Source organism: Numenius arquata, chromosome 3 (assembly GCF_964106895.1).
Source record: "Numenius arquata chromosome 3, bNumArq3.hap1.1, whole genome shotgun sequence".
Taxonomy (NCBI): Eukaryota; Metazoa; Chordata; class Aves; order Charadriiformes; family Scolopacidae; genus Numenius; species Numenius arquata.
The window spans coordinates 8,516,627-8,540,007 of NC_133578.1; the positions used below are offsets into that span (position 1 = coordinate 8,516,627).

Consider the following 23,381-nt stretch of genomic DNA (forward strand, 5'->3'; position numbering starts at 1 on the left):
AGCCAGTATCACATGATGCCATCTAGCCTATCCACCACTTAGGAAACGCCAAACTTCTTATGATTAATCCCCCAACCGCAGAGAGTGGGGTTAGAGCGTGCGCTTGCCTGCCCTGCGCTGGGACCGCCAGCTCCTCTTAGGAGCGGTGACAGTGGGCGGCTGTCAGAGCTGCAGCACCTGGGGTCAGGGCTCCTCCAGGGAAACCCACTTTGCCAAACTGTCAGGGCAGGTTAGCTTCCTCACACACGTTGCATCGAATTGTTACCCACAAGAAAATATACTGGAAGTTTTAGAGATTTTTTTTATTGTTTTCGTTTGCACAAATAACTACGAGAAGGGCCAATCCTGTTGCATTTAAGAATGTTTTTATTTTCTTGAATATCTCATGGAAATCAGTGGGAATTTTCGTTGAAAAAAGAGTGTGATTTGGGCAACAGTTTACAACTAATTCATGCCTTGGTCTCCGTCATGTTCTATAATCAATCAATACCCTAAGTTGAAGTAGCTACAAGCCCTGGTAATGACAGCTGATAATAAATGTGCTTCAGATAGAGCAGGAGCTGGGAGCACTCCCTGCGAGCATGGCTGCTGCTTTGTTTATAATAAAACTATGAAAATACAAAGGTATATTTATGTGTTAGCTTCTGATTCGTTTTTTTTTTTTTTTCTCTATACAAACACAGAGTGAAAAATTAAACCAGTGAACAGGGGATGTTTAGGGGCATATTTGTTTGCATGTTCCATCATTTATCTGTGTGTATATGTAAGTGTATCATGTAGGTGGGATAGATGGATACAAGTCAGAGTAGTTCCACTCAATTCAGTGTACTGGGAAGAGGCAGAGCACTGGAAGCAGCTTCTGAGATTTCCTGAGCATTCCTACATTTTTAACGCTGAGATGAATTTTTCTTGACTATAGATATGTGTGTGCAAGGCATTGTAAGCAGAGCTGGCGCCACAGAGATTAATATTTAAAATATGCCATAAGTTCCCTCCTCTATTTGAAAAGGTGTGTGGCTAGAGCAGAGCGTGCTGGCAGGCAGGCGAAGGAGGGATGGCAGGAGAAAGCGAGTGAGACCTGTCTGGAATGAAGATCTCGGCCTCTGGGGCTACACATTGCTTCTCTGCTCATCTCCAGTTGCTCTGTTTTCCATCCATACAAACCTTAGAGGGTCAATAACCCAGGTTTTTCTAAGCCCCAGTTCACCCTGGCACTTAGAGCAGGGGATGGAAGCTGGAAATCCTCAGAACTTTTTCTCACCTTGTTGTGCCCACTGATGCTTGGAAGCATTTTGGGACCATCAGCTTGATATCCCTATAACTTTAAAAAATATATATATTTTAATATTTTTTCTAGAGACTTTCAATAAGAGAGCAACTGAACTGATGAGTGTCTACTGGGTTTTGTATTTAGTTTGTTTTTAAGTAGAAATAAAAGCCTATGAAGTTATGCTTGATTTATGTGTGTGTATACCGTTCCTTGTCAGAAGTTGCCAGAATAAATGTGAGGACAAGTGATAATGAAACAGTGAAAGAAAATGGTAGAAAACTTCAGGTCCCGAGGTATTTGTTGTTAGGATGGATGATAGCGGTTGTTCCAAATGAGTTAGCAAGTTTGATACATACTGAGAATGAAACAAGTCTTTAACTGTGAATTCCAAACAGCTGTAATAACCTTAGAATTAGATTTCCCCAACTCTGCAGTAGATCCCATGAATGTTTTTCTATCCTTGTTATAACTCCTTGTCTTCTTTAGTCACCGTGAGTCACATGTAAGTGCCATATGTCTGCGCAAGTCAATTGCCTCCAACCAGCAGTTCTTCTGTGTGTTGTGGTTGATTTATATTCATAAAAAACATCCAAGAAATGATTCAAATTGTAATTACCTGGTAATGTCAGAAATTGAATAATTAAATGCTTCAGTGTTTACTCTGCATCTTTATGGCTCCTAACATTTCTGGGCATTTTCTTCCAGCATCTCTGTCTTTGCTGGGTGAAGTTTATGAATGTAAATTGAATTTGACATATACAAGACTACAGCCAATTATTTCACGTAAATATTCACATTGTGTAGCAGCAAACTCATAAAATCTGCACATCTTCTTGCACTCATTTTTCTTGACTCTGAATGTCTGGTTTAGCTACATAGCAAATTCCTATCGCCCTAAATAACACTGATGCCTTCTCATTTGTGGAATTTCTGGGATATAAACATTTCTGTCACTCTGACACCTCCTTAACTTACACATAGTCATCAATAACTTTGAACAACTGGAAAATGTCACATGTACCACTATGCTAAGCTTCACTTTCTATGTTCAGTTTGTATTTCACTAGAGAGAGCGCTTTTTTATACTGACTGAGGATAAGAACTTTCCATATGCTGAGGTAACTGGGAGAACAGCCCCAAACCTGCCCAAGAGATATGGTCGGGGCGCTGTGGTGCAACCCACTTGTCCATATCCCTTCCCCTTCCTGGCAAAAAGGCAGGTTTTTCCCATTTCCCACTGAAATCCTTGGTTGCCACGATGGCCGTGTTGATTTTTTTTGAAGTTCAAAGAGTTGTTGGTGGTTTTCCTTCCTTTGGGACTGGCACAGGTAAGCACAGCCCATCGTCTTCACCATCATCTGCATCTGCTGCATCTGGAGCATTTCCTGCTCCCTGCCTGCCTGCTCAGGATCAGGCCCCAACCAGCCTGCTTGAACTTCATTCCCAGTGAGCTACGCTCTGGATAGATGGGTATCCAGGGACACTTGGCCTTTATGCAGATTGATGGCCAAAAGGATCTCCTGGTTTGAGCCCAAATACAAATCAAGGACATCCTCTTGTTGATGCTGTAGGACACACTGCTGTATGATCTTGGTTCTTCTTCCTGCAGTAACAGCCTGTGCCTCTGATGTGTGGTTCAATGAAGCTGTGAACTGGTGTTAAAACCTCCATGACTCAGAGGACGTCTAATAAATTCAAACTTTTCTGGTATGATATCATCCTTTTCTGTCTCAAGATAATTCTACCAAATTCCAGTTAATGCTTTGGTTTTGCTTTTTGTGATTTATACTTCTTTCAGGGAAAGAAAATCAGCTAAAAATAGCATGGATTTACTTGTTGGACAAAATGTCCAGTTTCCTTTACTTATACAGCCAAACAGAATAATTTGCTCAGTATTTAGTAGAAATGACAAAACTTCCATAGCCTCTTATTTGCATAGAGACCCAAGGAATGCTAAAGTTTTGGAGTAAAGAGTATTTGTACAAAAATATGTCAAGTTCTAGACATGTTCACTGTACTTACTCCTGCTGTCCTTCTTTCTGGTTTTAGTTATCCTTTCCTCTTGTATTTCATCCACCTTCTTGGTTTCTGACTTTACTCACCACTATGTTCCTTTATGTACTATCTATTCCAGTCTGTCAAATAAGCACTTTTTTTTTAATGGATCCCAGTTTGAAATCATCTGTCCAAGTGCCTATTTTCTGTAAAATATTATTTTTTTCTATCTGTTTGACCTTTGGAATTTATCCCAGCGCTCACCTGCCTTATCTTGGGCTTTGCTACGTTGCCCTGAAAGAGGACAGCTGTCACGCTGTTTTATAAATTGACATTTGTCCTTTAATTCAGCTGTTGCTTAAACCATTAACTGCTTAGAATGTTAGGGGCCAGCGTACTAAATTGACATGAGATGCAGGATGTTGGTTTTACCACTGCCACAGATTTTCTAGGCCATGGAAAAACGCAGGCATCTGCTGGAGCTTCTCCGTTATTTTTACCCTAATCCTAATGGTGTGGGCCACAGAGATGCAGCCTGCAGGTGATGCTGCAAGGATTTCTGTGGCCTCTGCTTAGTCATCTGGTTTTGGTGAGGAATCAGGAAACTGAGAAATCAGGTATCATCTTTGAACTGAAGCTGTTGGTAGAAGAAAGCAGGCATTCCTTAGAAAGAAAGGTCTTACAAGGGAGATACAATATTGTATTACTATGAATTTTGCAGCATCCTATGAGATTACAGCACTCATATCAAAAAAGGCGGAATTCAGCAGAGTCGTACTGACTCAGTCCAGCTGAAAACTGCTCTGCCTGCATCTGTCGCCAGGCTTCCCTTTGTCTTTTTAGTTTCACTCCTGAGCATCACGGGGTAGCAGCTGGGAAGCTCTGGGATTCTTTCCTTCATCCCCAGTACCAAGATACTTCACTGATTTACTGCAAATCTACTTTAATGTAATTAACCTCAATTAGGTCAACTCTTTAGCTTTTTCTCTTCCAGAATTTAAGTCCAGCATCATTGCTATGCTCCTGCCTGCTGTGACTTATCCTTCATGCCAGAGCCCATGTAGGTTGTATAACTGACATGCAAAACCACTGGAACCCTTAAAGGGTGAGCAACCCAAACCAGCCAAGCATCTGGACATCTGAATGGTGGCAGTGGTTTTCACCAAGTCTGTTCTTCACATTCCAGCTACAGTCTACTAGGCTGGGGAAGAGCCCTCACAGGATATTGGACTGTTCATCTCTCCTGCACGCTCCTGCCTGAGCCATGAGATTTCCTTGTAGAAATTGTCTTAACGGGAAAACAGAAAGATTTATAAGCTGGAGGAAGATAACATAAAACTACAGCATTCTCCGTGGTCCCTTTTGGGAAGAACATGAACATCAGGTGTCCCTGAGTCACAGAATACCCACGTTGTTATCCCAGAGCTTGTACTTCTTTGGGGACAAACTGGCAAACATTCAAACATAGCGGAGCTCTGGATGCCAGCTGCGAATCTGGATAGCGTTCCTCTGCGCACTGTCCCCGAATCCCTGCGTTCAGAGTGCACAGGGTGCAGAATCTGTCCGTTCGCTAACGAGCTTGTGTTATTTCAGGCTTTATTAAACTCTGCTGTCCTCTGTGGATAGTGCCGTTTAACAGGGTGCAAAGCAGAAGCCAAGCAGCAGCAGGAGGAAAACCCAGCTGATTTTTTTACGAAAACAACTGGCTGCAGATGAGTCGGTAAATCAGTTTTAATCACTGCAGCTGAGATGTAATATGAACTGCTCACTGAGGCTTAAGTGATTTTGAACAATTAAGAAATTTGCTCAACATATTTATTAAAATAATCATTACTAGTTTTACCGTAATGGTGTAATTCCACAGTATGTGCATGAGGGCTCTTGCCAGCCTTCTGCTCCGTTGCAGATGCTCTAAATGTACAGTTTCATGCCAGTTGTTAATAAAACTGACAATTAAAATAACATAGTGAAATCAGGTAGGTAAAGAATAAATCAGCAATAACGACAGTTTTAAAAGATCTTCTTTTCTTAAGCTGCCCGGTTTAGCTTTTATTGCTATTTAGCACCAAGGGTGAGCAGTCTAGCCAGGTGTGGTAACGAAGGGAGTGACAAAAATGTCTAGAGCAAAGAGGTTTTATCTTTTTTATACCTGATTTATTTTTAGCGTGCAGCTGAGTAATGTTGTATAACAGACAACTCACTGAAATCATCAATTAAAATGCCTTCAGACATGCAAAAAACATAGTCCAGACAAGAGTACATACATATATATATACGTCCTCTTGGGCTGCTGGAAAAAAGCCTATTTTCTATCAAAGGTTTACGCAGCCGGATGATAACAAAAATAAATATTTTACAAAAGTTATAATATTCTCTGAAGGCACTCTCCCTAGATCTAAAGCTTTACCCCAGGGCACTCTTCCAAGATCCTTCAAAGATGACTTGTGTCTCCACACTTAGTGTAACAGCTTAGATCTCCCCCTCACAGGTCAATCCCATCTACTCGTTGCTTTGCTAACATCATTTCCTAATTGCAACAGTCTGCTGTTTGGCTGCAGACAGCTTTGTTGTTGTTTGATTTCTAATAACCTTTCCCTGTGAAAATACGACTTTCCGCATTGTAACAGATGATTGGGGGCTCTCTGTGCAGCTCCCTGTCTCCAGGGCCGGACAGCCCCAGACACTCGCAGGAATTTCTCTATGCGTTTATCAGGTTGTTCATTCCGTGTTTTTCTCTACTCCCCAACGACAAACATCCTCCCCTGTGAAGCACAAGACCCTGAAACCACCCTGATGTTTTCCTGTCTGGTTTCAAATAAAAATGTTAGCGGAATCAAAGGGTAGTGTTGCAGGACTGCATTAGGGCTGTCTGCTCAGCATCCATCCCAACCGAACCAGGAGTGGAGTTAGATGTGCCGGAGGGGGAAAGGGACCCTTTGGGCTCTGCAGGGCTGCGTATGACTTTTACTTCCCAGCCCTGTTTCAACGATCTTCTGCAGGAAGATGAGTGCCAGCCTAGGTTATGGGTAATGGCTTTAAACTAAAAGAGGGAAGATTTAGACTAGATAGAAGGAAGAAATTTTTTACAATGAGGGTGGTGAAACACTGGGCCAGGTTGCCCAGATGGTAGAAGCCCCATCCCTGGAAACATTCAAGGTCAGGTTGGACGGGGCTCTGAGCAACCTGATTTAGTTGAAGGTGTCCCTGCTCATTGCAGGGGGGTTGGACAAGATGACCTTTAAAGGTCCCTTCCAACCCAAACTATTCTATGATTCTAGGTTTTATCCCAATTTCCCTATTTTCTGCACAACTCGGGCATCTCAGCTGTATGCCCAGGTCCTTCGCTGGGAGCTTGTTCAGAACAGGGAAAGCAGCAGCAGGGCAGCCACCATGTCCCCATGTGCCCTGTTGAGGAGCGTGGGTTTAGGGGTCGGAGGTGCGGGGCCGGCTCCAGGAGCCGGGGCATGAGAGCCACAGGACGGCCTGCCCAGTCCCACCACCATCCCACCCACCTCCCAGTGACCACTACCCAGAGGAAACGCTGAACCACATGCTTAACTTCTAGCACATGAGTAGCCCTATTGAATTAAGTGCGTAATCAAGTGATTTGCTGGATCAACGACTGTACCCTTAATCCTTTTCACATATTGCTAAGCTCATTAAACTCTCTTTGATACCAAGCTGTGCAAGTTCCTTAAGAGAGGCAGAGACTACGTGCTATTTCTTTAGCTTAAATTTATCACCTCCAGCTTCCAGCGAGGGATTCCTGTGTTATAAGCCGAAGGTTGCCCTGAGGGTTTGCTCTGTAACAATGGATGGGAAAATGTCCTGTGTGCTGTATGATTTTTGATACCCTGCCCAGCACAACAACATGGATATGCCAGAACAAATACCCACGTAACCAACCAAAATACCGAGCAGTGGATCCCGGGCCTCAGTGGAGGCACTTCATTTCCTTTCTCTTCCTCTTTTTTTCCTGACAGCCGTCCAGCTAACAAAGAAAGAAAAAAGAAAAAAAAAAACCAAAACCATTACACATTGCAAAGTTAGATATTTAGTTCTGTCAAAAAACATACTTAGGTATATTTTTAGGCTTGTGCTTCAGCTCAAAACAGTGACAATTTTGGTAAAGCAATTCTCTAATGCTCTCTAAATTAGATGAGCTGGTATGTGACATTTGCATACCAACTCCTCCTGGACGCCAGAATCTACACAGCTGTTAGAAAGATTTTCTACTGCATTTAAATGTATTACAGAAGGTTGTTTTTTTCCATAAAACAGTGAAGTTACACAGCATCATAGGAGAATAGATGGGGCAGTGAAATCCTCCTGGCTGGAAGCGATCTAATTGAGAAGGGAACAGGTTTCACCCATTATTCTGAAAAAGATTTAAAATTTTTTAATTTTTTATTATTTTTTTTTTTTAAATCATGGACTCCTCAGTAATCCTGCAGGTTGGGAGGAATCGCTGGAGATCAGAGTGGGGTTCGATGCAGAGGCAGCGCAGGTCAGGCTGCAGAGCTCTAGTCCAATGGTGAATAACGGCACAGATGGTGATTCCGCAACTGGCAGAATTACTATGTAATATCATCAGATTTATAAAAAAATACACTATTTCGAAGCCTCCAACTTCAGATTTAAAAATGCTGTATAATTTTGGAAATGTTGACTTGGCCTTACACAGCCTCACCCCCCCCTGCTCTGCAGGTGCTCAGCGTTCAGCCGTCTGGTGGGAACAGGCAGAATTATGAGCCCCTTCAGATACCCTGGGGCCATTCTGCTTTCACAGCCTTTCTCTCCTATTTGATTGATCTGTCTAAGTACCAGGCACGTCTACCTAAATGATTCTTATCCTTACTCTGGGTCTTGTCTCCGTTTTCATAAGGAAAAGGTATTTTTCTTATGTATGTGTGGGTCACTTGGATCCTCCTTCCAATAATGCAAGCTCCTGAAGTCAGACACTTGCATCAGAAAATGATGCTTTATCTAATTCCTCAGACTCGACCGTTAGCCCTGCTACTCAAACCTACCTGGTGCAAGCATTCTTATGACAGAGCTCCAAGGAAGCTACAAAATATTTGTATTACTCCTCTCGATGTGATCTATTGGGTACTGAAAAATGTCTGTACTTTACTAAATTGTATATATATAGTCTTTGTGAACAAGTGTGATTTCTATGGGCTTTTTCTCAGATTTTATGCTTTCCCTGAATGTGCCAAGTTATTCTAAATCACACGGTTGCTCTAAATCTCAAATGACTCTTTGCTATTTGCTTCATGTTGACGAAACGATAATCCTGGGTTCTGATCCAGGGTTTGCAGAATTTGGCTTACTGGGATAGCTGATAACCGAAAAGAGCAGAAACCTGGGTTTGGGAACAGAGACCTTGTGTGAGGCAGATGGCTTGCTTTGGACACGGTTGGCACGAGAACGTGCCATAGCAGCATACAAGAAAAGAGGTACTTCTAATCACAATGTTTCTATCAAATCATGGCTGATTTTTTTTTACATCACTTTTGCACACTGACAGGTTACATACTCCTGAGGTGCAGGTCTTCAAAGAGAAATAGAATAATATTTCTGATTAGCACAGGGAAAACTTAGCATTAAGGCAGCAGCCATACAGGATAAACACACTGATTTCTTTTTCCCCATTGTCTTTATTTCTAGACAGTATTTTTGAGAAAATTGCTTCAGAATGAATTTTTTAAATTATTATGGTAGAACTATGCAAAACAAAACTGCTGATCCTAACCTTGCCTGTAGGGCAAAGTGCACTGATGAATAAATCAGGAATATTGTTTAATATTACATTAAAAAGATATAAAGGTATTAATACTAATTTATACCAGGTTCAATGTAGTAAAAAATATTAAGTAAAAAAAGACTGCTTGCTTTAAAGAACTTGGTACTGCAACTAATCATCATTATACATTTGTACGGTATAATTTTTCTAAACTGTAATATATTTGTATTACGGAATGACTTTACTTGTATTGGTTTAGAAGAAGCTTGCTGCTTAATTGACATGGTGTGCTCCAAGTAAAATTCAGCTCAGTTGAGTAACAAGGAGAATAAGAGCTGATGCTGAAGCCAGCATCACTGAACTTCATGGCTTTTCTCAGGATTTACATTATTTAATGTTTTCTGAAAGCAACATCTACAAGATACATCTATCTAGATTATAATTTAAGCTTGGGGCAACCACAGAGTTTAATGGAAAGTTTCACAACACCCGAAGGTTTTCAAGCAAGGCAGTTGGAACAGGATCCAGCCCAGATGCATTTGCACAGGCTCCTCAGGAGCAGCTTCTTACTCTTCCTTCCCGTCTGTGCCGGGGACCATTCCTTTGTGTCACGATAGCCTTTAGGGAACCAGGCTCTCTCTCGATCAGAACAAGAAAATAATTACAGTGGGCAGAAACACAGAATCACTTAGAATAATTCCAGTCCTGAAAAATAAAAACGCACATTTATATAAAAATTATGATCATTAAAATCAGCTAACATTTATCTCCACCTTGAGAAGACATGATGATGTACTGTCCCTGTAGTAGCTATCTCATATTGCTGGTCGTGAAGATAAATGGCTACGAAGAACCAACTACTTTACAACAAAAATCCATATTTGTACACAAAATAAATATTAATAGTAAAGAAACAACCCTTAATACAAACAAGAACCCATGAAGTGGTTTTCTGATGAGTCCAAAGCTAAAAATGTGGAGCTTTTGTCTCCAGAAGGCGAAGATGGATTCTTTTCCATGTAGTATTCCAATACTTGTTATTTCCTGAAGTATGAGGTTTGAAACATATTTTTGGTTTGCTGAGATATTTCAAGAGAGTTATATTATTACTGATAGGTTTTCAGAATAGTAGTAATGTGGCTGTGTTGGTACTGCTGTCATATAAATATATCATATTATATCACATGTTATTCTGTGGGTTCATTCTCAAGTATTTTATATAAATAACACTGAAGTTGTCTTCCTCCTGGAAATGAAGTGGTATATTTCTATTACTGACGTATTTCTCTGCTGAGAATAAACATCAACTCTTTGCATTGGCTTAAAAGAATAGGCTTCAATAAGAAAAAAAAATCCAAATTGTTCATCTGATCATGACTATTTATCAGAAATTCTGTCTAGACCCAAATACAGTACCTTTCATATAGCTAATACAGCAAGTTAGAGCATCTGCAAAAGTTGAACTGGAAAATGATACAGGAACTGAGTTATAGCTTCCTTTTCAAATAGGGTACATGCTTTAATATTTTTCATACTATCCACGAAATAAATATTTGAGTCAAGTATTCAGTTCACTTTGATTTCTACCTAAAGAAAACAAAATGTGCACCAAAACAGTGACTGCATTTTTGAGAAGTTATTTTTCAGTCTAGATCCAGGGAAGATATTTCTGGGCTTAGAATACGGATATATATTTATATGTACTCTAATTTTTTTTTGCTACTTGCATATCCTCACCACCTTTTGTCTTCCCCTCAAATAATCTCTGAAAAGTGTATTGGGCAACTGCCCTGTCCACGTGGTATGAATTCAAATTTAGCTTTAATCTAGATTTTTACATCATTGTGATTTCTGCCTACATGGGATAACCATAGGTGCAAAATGAAAGCGGACTCCACAAACTGACTCGGACCGTCTTTTACTCAAAATTTTACAAATGCTTTGAAAAACTAACCTTTAATCATTTTTCATTTAGGAATATATGGACTCAAACAAATACATCGAGCATTTAGTGACTCAGCTGGAAGAACAACGCTGGAATTTATGGAGGCAAGTATTATTCATATACATATTTATTTATGTTGCTATTTTGGAAAAAATACTGCTCTCCATATTTTTCATTCTTGAGTTTAAAAAAAAAAAGATTGGGTATTCAGTTTCTCCACTTTTTAATGCTTTGCGGACTAGCAAATCTTACCTAAGTGAGATAAGCAGAGATCGCACACGAGTTGAATCTTGCATTTGCTGATCAGGGCAGTTACACACATCCACAGGTTTCCTCATGTTCAGTTTTCTAAGCAGTGGGTGCTAACTCTACTTCAGATTCTTTTAATTGGACTGAATTTAAGAAATGGTCTTATATTCTTGAGTACAAGTGTTTTCACTGAATGGCGCACAAACTATCAGCATGAGGAACTGAGGGCTTTGAGAATGAAACAAACATGGGTTTACAATTTTGCAGTACTCTTGACAGTCCTGATTTTCTATTTCGTCTCTGTTCATGTTGCCCAGTGCAGGCTGCCCAGACGTAACCGGTTTAAGCAACGCTGTGATTTCCACGTGCTGGTGGGCAGCTAGTGGGTGTTTCTATTCTGCCATACAGCAAACGTGGTAACTGCACGGGCGCTTCTGAAGATCTCCTCAAACTCTGTGTCCCTCTGGGAAGATGACTATAGAACCTTGCAAACCTCCATGCATTGGTCTGGTCTAGTAAATGTTGTCTACTCAGACGGGAAGTCATCAGGTCTCGCAAAAAAGGTGCTCATGTCATTCTAGACACAGTTTCCTCTTTACAACAGCAGTTGTATTACATATTGTACTGCAGTGGTTTTGCTGCTGTGTTGCTGGCGATGCCTTCGCTAGGACAAGAGGTTGTGCATTGTTTGCATCTTTCCAAAATTGATCAAGCATCATTCAAAACAGCGATGTGATGGCAAAAATGTCTCAATCTATAGATTCTTTACCACATTTCAGCAGTATGGTTCTCTAGCTGTTGTCTCAGGGCTGTTCTGACATGACATGCTAAAAATAGTGTAGAAATTACCTAGTCTTCAGAAACCTCAGAATTCTCATACCCTTAATAATTTAATTATTTCTTGATAATTTTTAAATTAATTCTTCCAGACTTTTCATTTGTATAGAATTGTTATTATCACAGCTGGTGTAAAAAGATCTTCATGACAGCACTTTGCAGTATTTGCTTTTACTTTGTATTTTCTTAAGTATTTAATATCTATTTATTAACTACTCACTACCTCACATTTTTATAGCTATGAGCTAAATTCCTATCTGGAATAAGTATTAATAGAGAGGAAATGGAATAATACCAGTGATGAAACTCATTTAACGTTCACGGCCATATATTTTTTTAAATGCAATATTTAACTTTTTTTTTTTTCTCAGGGCATATGAGCAGTGACAATCTTTATTAATACATAGTGAAACATAAAGTAATCTTCAGGGAATAATTTAATCTTCCTAGATTAAAACCTATTTCACCTTAGTTCTGATCAAGGAAGAAATAACGATCTGTGTGATTTTTCAGTTGAATGCCTCTCATTTACAAAAAAAGTAGCTTTGCACATGGCAGTACCAGTTGTTATGCATCTCACAAACTTCCTGGCCTATAGGATGTAAAGTAGCATTACAGTATTTACAGCATACAGCGTTCACAATATGGACTTAGTCTTACACGCAAGACTCGGAAAGTCTGTGTAAAATTCCTTCTTTCCTTTAAAAGTAGCCACAAAAGAATTGAAGTTTACAGTTAAGATTACAGAATTCAGGAGATTACTTTTGTAAGAATTAAGGCGATAACATTATATGTGCATGACAATACTATGGTTAAAGAGAAATGAATAATAAAAAATTAAAAGATGAAGCAGTCTTTGAAAAGTAGCACAGGTTATTTTGAACAGACATTCAGATGTGTTCTGAAAATTCAGTGGGGTTGGAAAACTAAAGACATTAATTTATTTTTAATATTAATTTACTTTTAATATTAGTTTTATTGGGTATCGGCATAAAAAGTTAAGACCTACAATGAGCACTACAAGATAAACCCTTCTGGTTTTGCCGGTCTTCTTTGAGCACTTTATTTCTCTCTTTTAAATCTCTAAGATGTTTGATGGTGAGGATTATGCTAATAGCTCGCACTACGCAGGGGCAGTACTGGGCTGTCTACAGCCAGACAGATGTCCTAATAAATCAGCATAGCCCTCTTCTCAGACTTCATTATGCTCTTGATTTGTGACTACCACGATTTTAACCCAGTGGGTCACTGGGTGCTGAACCTGACATTGACCAATAACCCCTACTTTACTCTAGGCGAGCTAATAAAACAGACAGACACAAATTCCGACCATTTAGCTCCTTCAGCGTTACTTACAGCCGGGAGAGATTTATAGCAGCCAGGCCAGGACAGAGGAGACTAAAGCCGATGTCATGGTGCGCATATCAATTTTACATTTCCACACATACAATGGGACCCTAAAAGACATGTGGGGGCAAAAATTTCTTTTCATTTTAGAGGACGACTGTTTATACACGGCATTAGCATCTGCTGCGGAACATTTATTGCTGTAATTGCCGTCCCAGGAGAACTGACTATGGTTAGGTCACGTTTTATAGCTTTCTACTAAAATAGACCTCTAGGCCTGCTTCAGATGTTCTGTTCTTTAAAACCTTTACAACAACGAGTGAAGGTACCTCACTAATATGTGGAGATGCAGACTTTTTTTACACAGCTTTTCTTACACTGAACATTTTACAATAATTATTTTCACAAGAAGAACAATGAAAATGATAGCATATTTGACTTTCCAGTGGTTCCCCCATTTCTCAAGTTTGAACAAAATAAATTTATCCAATGGAAGACAAATTTGACCCCTGTCGATGCAAATCACCAACATTTATCACTGGAGATGAGGCACAATAGTGATTGTGCATCTCACTGTATCAGCTTGAGCCAGAACACTGGATTATTTTAGATTTCTCTGCTCTGCTCTGTCTGGAAATAGCTTTAAATAGGAGAGAGTTGGGTGAGGGGTGAGGGTTTCCCCCGCAGTGGTGTTTCTCACATAGTCTTTTAACGCTCTAATTCAGCTGATGTGTATCGCTATGCATAATTTTTATGGAAGAATCACGTGGACAATCAACATGAAAAGCGGAAATTTGCTCCTGCAGTCTTTGCTAATTGACCTTCACAGTAGATCATAATTTTTAAGTCTGGACACATAGATCAGTGAGAGCAATTACTAGTTCCCTTAACAGCAGAAAGAATTCATATTTAAGCATAGGATGTTTGCCTAAATATGCAAGGGTCAAACTGTTCTTAAGACCTTTCAAAGGAATTTTATTATTAGTGCTAGTGGAACCAGTAGTCTGTTTCGGTGAAAGCACGAGGATACCCTGAACGTCAGACATGACCATCATAAAATGAATCAACATCAGGATCAACAGCAACTTATTAACTTATTACAGTAATGAAAAACACAGAGGGGGAGGACCACAAATGTGCATGAGGACTGCATGGCATTTCTCCAACGCTGTATTTTAAAAACAGAGTTTGTTAAATAGAATTGCTATACTTTCATCACCAACATTAGCATGCTTCTATGCTCCTGGGTTTAATGCTTGTATACTAAAGAGGTGCCAAGTATTAAACAGGTTGCTTCTGCTGTAATCATAAACTTCCATTGGGAGACCGTAATTGCTAACAAGCAAAAGAGCTCCGCAAGAATTCTTAATGGTGAGCACAGATTAAAATAACAACTGTGATTAGCTTTAAACTGCTTGACTAGAAAAGGGCTAATCTTAGGGGAATAAGTTGCATGGCAAGCAAATGAAAAACCCTATGTATGATATTACAGTAATGAAGGCTGTGAAAAAAAACCAAATGCCACCCCAGCTAAATAAGGTCATGTTCTGCACAAGCATCTTTTTCTTGTCAGGAGCTTAGTAACTTGGCCTGAGGGGAATTAAGGTCAAAGCAGCCAGGTCTTGGTGCTGAGTCCCCATTTTAACCCTTCCTGGAAGTTTCTGATAACAGAAGTTCCCTCTGGTCTATGATGTTAACATGAGTTATAGACTGTGTTTGGAATGAATTATCTTCCAAAACTGTTATTGTACCCCATAATCAGCAGCCAGAGGTTGGCTTGGTTTGACTTGGATTGTTTGTAAGAGCATGAGGGTTCCTTCTTCTTGGCTTCTTGAATCACCTGTCTTGTCACACCGTCTTGGCAATGGATAAAGCCAGGAAAAAGGTGTTTTGTGCTATTCCCACTTTCACGGTGTTTCGTTTTGCTCAGTTTTTTGGGGGGTGGTGGTTTTGGGGTTTTTTTGCAACATCTCTACAACACTGCTGGAAACAGCACTCGATATATATGATAAATTTGTAAAATCCATGAAAGCACTGATGGATTCCTTCCAGCTTCCTTAGTGTTTGGAGGTGAGGCTCGCTGAGGCAGAGCAGAACTGAGTTTGGCAATGAGGAGTCGTTCAGTCACCACAGGTACTCAGATGTCGCCAACTAACATTACAACATCACATGTGTCTCTCTAAAGCTGAGGCTTCTGATCTGTGACTTTATGCGTTAATAAATTCACACAAAAATGTAGATAAAAAGCATATAAGGCTACCAAGTTGCATAACAGAGTTCACAATACTGCTTCAGAGACGCATTTCTACCAGGGATTAGTATTTGAATATGCGCTTTAGGATACCAATTAAAAATGTATCTGATTTTTGGCCAAATGTGCTTTTCTTTAGCTGAGTGTAAATTTGGATGGTTCAGTGAGCAGTGCAGATGTAGTTACGGGCCACAAAAAGCACCGCCATTGTATTATCTGTGAATGGAAACCACTCGCTCCCTTTGACTCCCCCGCACAATGCCTCTCTCCCACCACACTCGTTAAAGATACCTTTTCATGACCGAACTGGACAAGAGTAACGGGAACAACGAGTTCTATACAAAGCAAATGTTTTACTGTTCACTTTATAAATCATATTTTTAATGGGATCACGGGAAACTACGAGAGAATAGGTTAAAGGTTACAAATGAAGCTTATATATGACTTAAGTCCACTATAAATACTAAACTGGTAACCAAAGGAGAAGACTGGATAGCCGCTAGGACACTTGTTACAGTAAAGAAGTGCATATTCGAGTACAATTTATCTCAATGTTCAAGATTGATCAGTGTCTTTTAAACAAAAATAAAGTAAAATGGGCATCATACAAAAGTTTACAGCTGCTCAAAATTTATGAGTTCCACTAATTAGTCATATAAAAAAACCGACCTCAAATGATTAAAGTTGATTGGTAGCCATTTTATGTGCAACTATTTACCTGATCAATAAGTAAATCTCCTTCAACAGTGAGTAATTTTAACTCAGACCGGGCATATTTTTGTGGAGTATTTACAAAACTGACTTAAAATTAAGCTCAATTTGATGTGCTGTGGTATATGAGAAATATGATCTGGGACGATTTGGGCATTCTACATTCATAACAAGTATTAATTTTAACGAATATGCTTCTCGGCCTGTTTCATTTAATCGGAGAAAACTCCCATTAACAGTGGCCATCAGCGCTGCGTGAGTCAGGAGTGAAGGGTCAAGCCTCAGTTATTGAAGTCATTACATGAAGGATTTGGAACCATCTGAATATAAAATAATTTTGATACAAGCAAATATCTCCATATCTATGCTAAACTACACAGATACTAAAACTGCAGACAAAAGATGGAAAAGTGTTCTTTAACAAGTAACTTCATATGGTCATATTTATAAAATTAAATAAATTAACCAATTTAAATTTAAAAATGTTAATAACATTAATTAGGGATTGGGGTATTTTTGCACAGATGTATGCTTGTCATAATAGTGAGACTGCCAGGGCCATGAATTGATTTGTTTCTCTTAAATTAAAAAATAGACGGCCTTGAGCAAAATATATTCTTCAGATATATTTGGTAGAATAAGGATCACAAATGTTCCCTACCAAGTTGAAAGGAAAAATACTCCAGCAGGGAAGTATGTGGAAGGTCTATTTGACATATGGATGTTTGTTAAAAGCAAAATGCATGAACAGCCCAGAGTAAATTAGATCCTCATTTGTATGCTGGGAAATGAAATGTATAATCTTGGCGTGGGTCTCTGTTTGGTTTAGACTTTTTATAAGAACAAACTCTTTTGTGTATGCAGATACACATATTACTTTAGTGGCTATTTAGGGTTAGGAAAAAAGAAACGCTTTGAGCTGATTTTATCCGAAGCTAAGTGCGTACGGCAGGTTTTTTGTCTGTGTCTCCTGAAGTGCAGACTTGGGCTCAGGTAGCCGGCACCGGGCACAACCGCTGCGTCGCCGCATGGGGGAAACACAGGTCCACCCCAAAGCACCGGCCATGTGGGGAGATGTCAGACCCCCTGCTCATCTGAAACGGTACCCCGGTTTTCAGATGCAAAACCAAATAACAGATTGACATAATAATCTACAAGAAATTCATATGCAATTATCTGTTGTTGTTGCTCAGAGATCATCTAGTCTTGTTTCAAAAATCAAGCATTTCCAAAGGGAAACTTCTCTGTAGGCTCTTTTTATTATTTGGGGTTGAATTTAGTCTACCACTAATGTCTAGGCACGGCCACGCTTATTCATATTGAATCATATTTCACTCCTCAGATAATTCCAATGATTTTATTGGAATTATTCACAGAGCAAAGAATAATTCCTATGAGTAACAGTGACATTGCCCTGAAGTCTTCTCTAAGACCGAACAACCCTATCTTTACACGGACCCTCTGTTTCCTATTTGGCAGAGGAAAACCCATGGACTTACATCAAGGCAACAAATGAGAATTTGGGCTCTTATAAAAACAGGATGTCAAAATGCATTATAGAAATGAGTAGTGCACAAACACAGGCTGTGAGACGGGGGTTTAGATGGAGTGTTGGGTTTAAAGAAGGAAATTTGTTATTTTTAAAGGGACGGTACATCACTGATCTGTTTCACTAATAAAGCCTACAAACAGGGCAGTGCTGATGGAAGATGCAGAAGAGGCCAGTGAGAAAATGTATATGAGGTCATGCAAGTCAGGTTAGTACCTTTCCCTGTAAATCAGCTTCACTCATGAAGGAGAAGTTAAATAATCAAGGTTAGCATTTCTATTTCATTCCGTAATGCTCAAACATTTTTATTTTTTTCTAAATTACATTGAAGCAAGAGTTAAGGACGCCAAGTGAGAACAGGGCCTCATTGTTCCAGTCTATACTCACAGTGAGAAATGGTTTTCATCTCCTCAGCCCCAAGGATGAAATGAGAAATAACATAATTCCCTTTTTACAGAGAAAAATAAAGTCGCGAACATCATAAGTAACGGAGCTTATACAAGAGATCTGTGTCTAAGCCAGAGTTTTCCTGCGTTCCACTTCAGTGTATCAATAATAAGGTTGTACTTCTCATGTCACAGCACTGTGTGATGTCAGCCTGTTCACTCCTATCTGGGGGATGAAGTTCCCACATGGCTGCTTGAGTCTTTAAAAGGTTTCACGGCTTGAAGCAGGCTCGGTGACAATCTTATTCTATGCTCTGTGAGGGAAGAGCATTTTCTTGTGTCTATGGTTCATAGCATGATGAGGCATGGAAAAGAAGACCTGTCTTTTGAAGTGTCCCCTCCACCTCCTGTCCTTGGCCCTTTACACTCCATGTAAATGATCTCTGTTGAGAGATGGGTATTAGCAAGGGGAGAAGAGCTCTACTCTGTTCTCTTGAAACAATTTATCTTAAAGTATATTGATGTTGCTCTGCAAGCAAAGGTTTTTAATATAGAGAAAACCATGGATGTAGATACCTGTGACATCTGGCTGAGCCTATTGCAGGACAAATACCACTTGAGTTGAAAGCAGGACACCTGGCAACCAGAATATTGCTGTGGCATCACCTCTTCCTGCTATTTAATGTTAACTATGCCCTGATCCACCGTCATCTTTCTGCTTTCTACCTTGACAGCCAGCAGGGCTCTCCAGGTGTTGTGTACACTTGGCAGCTAAAGATCCAGGTGTACAGGAGTGTAGTTCTGCAGGACTTTAGATCTGCAGCTAGTCTTGTCCAGGAGGCTCACTCGGTCTCCTGTTTAGCTCTAGCGCTGACTGTAATCAGGATGGAAGAGCTTGAGAAGGTACTTCACAGCTTTCTGAAAGTTTCCTTTAATTCTGCAGAATTTGGTTGGTTTCCTGTTTACCCATGGTGCAGGAGATCAAGGGTGTGCTTCCTATCCGTTCTGCCTGCTGTATGAAACCCTTTTTTATGTTAAAACGTATTTTCCATTGCTTTAATTGTTAATAAAAGGGCATAATTGTGCCCATAGCAACCCATATTCTGGGGTAAGGCCCATTTGCACATTATTTTTTTTTAATCAGGAGTAAATTCCAACATATTCTGCTGTAGGGAAAATATCATGCATTTACAGCATAAACCTGTATAAACATTATTGTAATGGGTTCCACTAGGGACAAGGTTTCAAATATAAGGCAGCATTCATCAGATATTAAAGACCTGAGCGTATTTTTTTCCTACTTAAATCAGCATAGCTCAGAATTTGCAAACTCTTGCTTATGTAGATATTCCCCTGAGATTTTAAAAAATGAATAAAAGCCTGCAAAATACAGACCTCTTAGTTTCATTACCACCTGATTAGCTAAGCAGAGTCTAGAAAGTGTAACTTAAATAAGCAAAAAATAGAAAAGCTAGATTAATCTCCAGCAAATGCTTAGCAGTAGGGAGACACCAGCTTTTGCAGAATATTTAGTTTGCTGTAGTTTATGCAGCACCTTTAAAGAGAGCAGAGGGATAAGCCTATCTGCTTCCACGTGGTGCCAGAACAAGCACATGCTTGTACTGCCCAGTACTTGAGGAGATTTGATGAGAACTTGATGCTACCTCTCAAATTCTTCCCGGTTCAGCTCCGGATGCTGCCGTAATAAATCCAATATTGATTTTCATACAGCAGATTCTTAGTCCTCTACCAGGCAGGTCGAGAGCCTCTTAAGCCCTTTTGAGACAAACAAGTACGTATCGCGTGGTTCCTCCAAGGCTTCCTGTATTTTTGTGGTCTTCCACTCTTCCCGGCTGGGGAAGAGAGATCAAATGCAAAGGAAGTACCTATCTTCCTGCAGAGCCCTGGGAGAGGTTGGTCCAGAAACACAGATCAAAAGTTGTAAGCACTCTCAATCCCTCTTCTCCTTTTCTCTAATAACACTGTTACAAATGCTTGAAAAAATGGCTAAATGCCGTCCTTCTCCCAGTGACCGAAATGTCAGGATTTCCTTTCACTTCTTTTCTGCAACGTGCAAATGTGCGAATGGCAGCACTTGACCCCTTTCTTCAGCCAACTTAAAAGATACTCAGAACTCCCATGAAGGATCTGAATTCTAAATTTCTATCGAGATAAAGAGAAAACTTTATAGTCCATTTTTTAGGCTGAACATAACCGTCAGCAGCAGGTAACAGATTTCAGCAGCCAGACTGCAAGTCTTCCCAGAGTCTTACCAGTCTGTACTGAGAAATACCAACATGGTTACTGGGGACCAGCTTGTTCTGGAACCTCTTGGATTCTCTCCTCAAGTGACCGATCTGTGATTTTTTCTGCCAGCCCAGGGCGCCCAGCGAGTGTCCCCATCAGCTTGTACAGCACAGCCTTTTGTGTAACAGCCTGGCCTGGCAGTTTTCCCAGATGCGCAGGGAATCGTCCCCATATTTGAATTGAAGTCCCCAAAAGGGCAGCGCTGCCTCAGGTCCCACTGAACAGTGTCCCGTGTCAAGCTGAAAGAGCAACTGTTTCTATAAATGACGTCAGTGCACGCGATTTCTACCCTGCTCATGTTTAATAGAGTTTCGGAACACTGCTAGTGTTAAATGCTAGTGACCCTTAGGTAGAATAGCTGCAAATCTAGTATGACATCACCTATACATAGCTCCAGTCCTAAGTAAATAAATCACGATTAAAAAAGACAAGAAGCAAGTTAAACTTAGTAACTCTACATTTCTGGAGGTTTCTTCCCTCCAGACTTTTAGGCATGAAGTTTCCCCCCTGAAGCACAAACCCTCTTTGAAGTTTCCCCCCTGAAGCACAAACCCTCTTTAAGCATACATGGTTATTTTGGCATTATTGATTACTGAGCAAATTGGTTACTTCCAATCTGTTCTTTCCCAAGTATCTCCCCTTTGAAGGAGCTGCGGAACGCAACAGTGAGCAGAGGTAAATCACCTCCACATGTATGCTACACCAGTCAAGAATCAGAAGTCAGTTTAAGGAGCATTTGTCCCTTCAACAGGAGACCGATGTCACTGAGAAAATGACAAAATTCCTACACTGGGCAATTACTGCATTTGTCAGTGCCAGCTGTTAGGTTTCTATATTTAAAACTATGGCTACCATGAATGTGTCCAGCTAATGCTATCATCTACTTCATTTTAGTCTTCTGAAGTATGAGCACTGCTGTTTAGTATCCCTCCAAAGCAATGGTAAGCAAAGTCATGAATTTGGTTTCAAGGCTAGTTTACTATCTTCTAAATGTCTATGCTAGATAGAATTGCGCAAGCCTAGGGACAAGAAATAATTAATGATTTGGAACGTGTACTCACTGCTGTGTAGGAAATTGAGATACTATTAAAGAGACACAGAAGAACAGTATCTCAGCTGTCAGGAACAGTACAGCTCAATATGCATAAAAAAAATACTTTCAAATTGTAATTATAGCTTTAAATTGTAGATAAATACTGTTTCTTTATAATTCTAAATCACTTCTAGTTACAGAGCAGGAGACCAATTTCATTGCTTTTGATTTCAGTGGATGTAAGCTCAGACCTGAAAATAATTAAACTAGCAACATTTTTTTTTTTTTTTAATTCCTATAGTCCTGGTTCACCTAGCATATCTGGTGGAATCATTCAATAATTTCACTAGGAATTCAGGAAAGGAGAACTATGGAAAGATAGATGTCTTTAAAGAAAAGCTTTCTATGCAATAATTTACAGACTGAGAGAAAGATTTGTTAACTAGACTAGAACAGTATTTTCCTATCTGCAATACCACACCTAGAAGAAATCATAATTATGCTGGTGATTTTACTGCATCTTGAATACCAGTTGCAGTCCTGATCCCCCACTTCAGAAAAGGCGCACCAGAACTAGGAAAGCTCAGAGGAGGGCAGAAAAGGGTAATCAGAAGCACGAGATGGTTTTCATTTATGGAACAATCAGGACTCTGGAATCTGAAAAAGCAGTGACGTAGGCAGGGGAATGACAGAGCTAAAAACTTGAGTAGCATGGAGAGGAGCAGGGTGTCCACTGCTTCTTTCAATGCAAGAAATACAGGGTATTGGATGAAACTAACAGGTGGCACATCGAAAAACAAATGAAAGGTTCAGAGCATCTGCAACAGGGTATCTTGGATTTTAAAAGCGTACATGGGTTCAGTTGGAGACTGGACAAAGTCATGGAGGAGATCTAGTGAGATCTAGTGAGATGTACTAAATGTAGAGAGGGCAAGCTTGGCTCAGGACGTTCCTGAGCTCCCAGGTGGCTGGAAGAGTGAAAAGTGTTGTATCTTTCCCTGGATATTGGGTTTTGTCACTGAAAAGAAAGGATACTGAGCTACACAGGCCTTTTGGGCAGATCCAGTGCAGCCAGTCATATGTTAACCTGGTCTAGTTGGGGGTGTCCCTGCTGACTGCGGGGAGGTCGGACTAGATGACCTTTGGAGGTCCCTTCCGGCCTGGACCAATCTATGAATCTATGAATCTATGTTACCCAAATTTCAAAAACCATTCAGCCTTTGCAGTTTTAATCACTAATTATGAAGAAATCTGGAGAGGAGGTTTAGGTGGACTGTGCAAGCAACAGGCATTATAATTGGATTACTTTGGGATGTTTTTATTTTTATCTGAACAGAAAATTAACATATTTCAAACTCTGTAATTAAAATTAGCTCTTAGGAGAGTTGCTCAAGGTGTTTCCCTGCACAACAAAGCAATTAAAACACGTCAGTAGACATCACTTCAGTGCTATGTGACTGCTACAGGATCGTGGTTTAAACCATGACAGCCCTGTTCTAACAGAGAATTAGAATCCATTTGGAGCTCTCAAATTCTGCCGGATTTGGAGACTCTGACCTTGTAGCTGCCATTCTGCCTAGTTCCCTTCTCTTGCTTCTTTGCAGTTTTCTTTAACAGAGTTTTGTAGTATCTAAGCGCATCCCTGTGTCATCTGCTCTGATTCGCAGCACGGCACAGGCTTTATACTTCACCCGGTTACAGGGAATTAAACCCAAGGGCTTTGAATAGCCCAGGACTGTAGATCAGCCCTCAGAA

The 23,381-nt window shown here is 40.1% G+C and overlaps 1 protein-coding gene across 1 annotated transcript in view; it reads left to right on the top strand.

Moving 5' to 3' along the window:
• The window catches only part of NCKAP5 (NCK associated protein 5), a 371,849-nt gene that overhangs the window by 98,245 nt on the left and 250,223 nt on the right, over positions 1-23,381 (top strand). The window contains exon 2 of the mRNA XM_074145259.1: positions 10,987-11,064. Within this exon, the coding sequence (XP_074001360.1) occupies positions 10,987-11,064 (78 nt within the window). The remainder of the gene's footprint in view (positions 1-10,986; positions 11,065-23,381) is intronic.